At 37.9% G+C, this 3,157-nt stretch overlaps 1 protein-coding gene across 1 annotated transcript; it reads left to right on the top strand.

Annotated features, from left to right (window-relative positions):
* The first annotated feature begins 316 nt into the window (after positions 1-316).
* Abhd13 (abhydrolase domain containing 13) lies at positions 317-2,012 on the top strand. The gene has a single exon (XM_004631170.3). It carries the CDS (start codon positions 331-333, stop codon positions 1,342-1,344), a length of 1,014 nt encoding a protein of 337 aa, XP_004631227.1. The 5' UTR covers positions 317-330; the 3' UTR covers positions 1,345-2,012.
* Positions 2,013-3,157: the final 1,145 nt, after the last annotated feature.

The following is a 3,157-nucleotide window of genomic DNA, read 5'->3' as shown; positions in this document are numbered from 1 at the left end:
ACCCACGTGGGCTATTTGGAGAGCACAATTGGAGGGCCATCTGCATGTTTTCGTATTGCCTCATTGGGAATGCCTGAATGAAGGTGCTTGGCAGGAAATAATGAATGCATTGAGGATATCTTTATATGTCATGCACATGGCTTTGGAGGGGTGCAGCAGATGAAGGGCTGCTGAGAATAGAAGGGAGAGGAAATTAAGCAGTGTTTCATTGGTAGAGTGATGTGGGCGTCCAAGGGACCTGAGTGTATTTCATTGCATACCTTTAACAACACCAAGCATATAATTTTTGGTCTTCTCTCTGTTTCTGTAGGACACCTACGGAGAGCTATCATGGAAAAGACCTGGATGCTGTGGAACTTCATCGAAAGATGGCTCATAGCCTTGGCTTCGTGGTCTTGGGCTCTCTGTCGTATTTCTCTTTTACCATTAATAGTAACTTTCCATCTTTACGGTGGCATTATTTTGCTTTTGTTGATATTCATATCAATCGCAGGTATTCTCTATAAATTTCAGGATGTTTTGCTTTATTTTCCAGAACAGCCATCCTCCTCACGCCTTTACGTTCCCATGCCCACTGGCATTCCACATGAAAACATTTTCATCAGAACCAAAGATGGAGTACGTCTAAATCTGATTTTGATAAGGTACACTGGAGACAATTCACCCTATTCCCCAACTATAATTTATTTTCATGGGAATGCAGGTAACATAGGTCACAGGTTACCAAATGCATTGCTTATGTTGGTTAACCTCAAAGTTAATCTTTTGCTGGTTGATTACCGAGGATATGGAAAAAGTGAAGGAGAAGCGAGCGAAGAAGGACTCCATTTAGATTCTGAAGCTGTGCTGGACTATGTGATGACTAGACCTGACATTGATAAAACGAAAATTTTTCTTTTTGGCCGCTCCTTGGGAGGAGCAGTGGCTATTCATTTGGCTTCTGAAAATTCACATAGGATTTCAGCCATCATGGTTGAGAACACATTTTTAAGCATACCACATATGGCCAGCACTTTATTTTCCTTCTTCCCCATGCGATACCTTCCATTATGGTGCTACAAGAATAAATTTTTGTCCTATAGAAAAATTTCTCAGTGCAGAATGCCTTCTCTTTTCATCTCTGGCCTCTCCGACCAGTTAATCCCACCAGTAATGATGAAGCAACTCTATGAGCTCTCCCCATCTCGGACTAAGAGATTAGCCATTTTTCCAGATGGAACTCATAATGACACATGGCAGTGCCAAGGCTACTTCACTGCGCTTGAACAGTTCATCAAAGAAGTCATCAAGAGTCATTCTCCTGAAGAAATGACTAAGACGTCATCCAATGTAACAATTATCTGATAGCACCCTTTTGACTAATGCATTGTACTTTAATTTGTACAGAATGATAAAGAATGTTCCTTTCTAGTGCGTTACGTCTTATTTGTCCAAAAGTGACATTAAACTTTGAAAGGACCTCAGCATTCCTTTATGAAGACCCACATCATTTTCTACCTTTCAAGAACTGTAATTCTAGGGGTTATTTCATACATTTTCATCAAAACTTTGAATGTGGTTATGTATCCATAATTTTAGTTTAATATGTCAGTATAATAGGGATTACTCCAAAATTTCTTGTTGCTTCAGTGGTGTAATCTGTTACACTCAGGTTACCAGCTGGGTATAGGAGCAGATATGGAAACAAGAAACCTTGGGTGTAATTCCCTTAGTGAATATTGGGACAATCATGGTAAGCAAACATACTTCTGTAACTGTATTTTTCACATTAAAAGTTAAAGTGAAATGCATGATGGTATTTTATTCCTTGACTTATGCAATGCACCCTTTTTAATGTAAATAGCACTGGTCATAGACCGATGTATGGGGTACCTGGGTTATATCTGTTTTTATGTAAACTCCTGGTTTTGGCAGGAAGTGAAATGAGGCCTGTGTGCAGGTTGCCACTGAGCTTTGCTCTAGTAAATGCTGAGGTCCAGCTTTCTCTCACAAATAAATGGCCCTGTTTTGCAGTGTAAATGCACCATGTTTTTGTGAGATACAGTCTGGATCACACCAGGTAGAAACAGAAACTTGGAATTTTACTGCAGCTCTGTGTGCACATTTGAACTTTTTAATATTTGTATTCTGACAACAAAGAATTTTAGCTTCTGTCAATTTTGTAAGTCTACAGCTGAACCACTGGTAGTGGTTATAGTGAAAATTAGAACTTGCTTGAGACTTAAGTTAGGAAGGCTTAGTTTGGGTTGCGCATACTGTTTTAGTAATTCTCACATTTGACTTCTAAGTTCCAGTACACAGGCTATTCCTAATCCACCGGAGGCCAAGATAACATTTATTGGGCTTTGTGAAGAAAAATAAAAGTTACAAAACCAAGACAAGCAATGTGCTTAGCTTTATGTCCCATTTGCTGTGAAACAAAACTGCATCAGAAGACATCTGTAGGAAGTCTTATATTTTTATTTTCAAATGTTTTGTATGGGATTGAAGGAAGTCTAGAGCATTTTGACACAATCTATGACCACATTTAATAGTCAGGTGGCTGTAGGTAGGAAGTAGTGTTGAGATTCATAGAAAAGTATGAAAATCCTTACAAAAGGAAGGCCCTTAAGCCTTGCAAGAGTTACCTTAGTGGAACATGAGCTACGAGGCAGATCTGTGCCAAATCCTTTCCAGCAGTCCTCAAAACCTAGACATGACTGAGGTCTGTGCATTATAATAACTCTAACATGCGATATTTTGAGTAGTTTAGCTATATTTATTGGCTTTCTGCAAGCAGCTAGAGCAGAGAAATAAGTCTATTTTGACCTTAATTTAAAACTGTTTCTGTGGAGATAGGGCTAAAAATATTTTTGCCAAATAACATCTTTATTATTCACTTTATGCCAGTACTTAGAAAATAAATTATAGGCAGTATGATTTCTAAAGAATAATGGTTTTCTATAAATTATTAACTGTAAAAAGTCTTTTTAAAAAGAATTGGTAATGCATATCATGGAAGGTGTATTTTTATGTATAAATTCACAACAATTAAAGGCTACTGTTGTCTTGTCAATCATTGCTATGTAGTATGACCGGTGAATAGTAATGTATTAAAAAGAAATACAATGAAGTGTATATTTACACATGCGCTTTCGGGGCATGCCTTCTGCTTATA

Source organism: Octodon degus, unplaced genomic scaffold (assembly GCF_000260255.1).
Source record: "Octodon degus isolate 3935 unplaced genomic scaffold, OctDeg1.0 scaffold00039, whole genome shotgun sequence".
Taxonomy (NCBI): Eukaryota; Metazoa; Chordata; class Mammalia; order Rodentia; family Octodontidae; genus Octodon; species Octodon degus.
The sequence above is the reverse complement of the archived record's forward strand: the minus strand, read 5'-3'. Positions and strand labels throughout refer to the sequence as shown.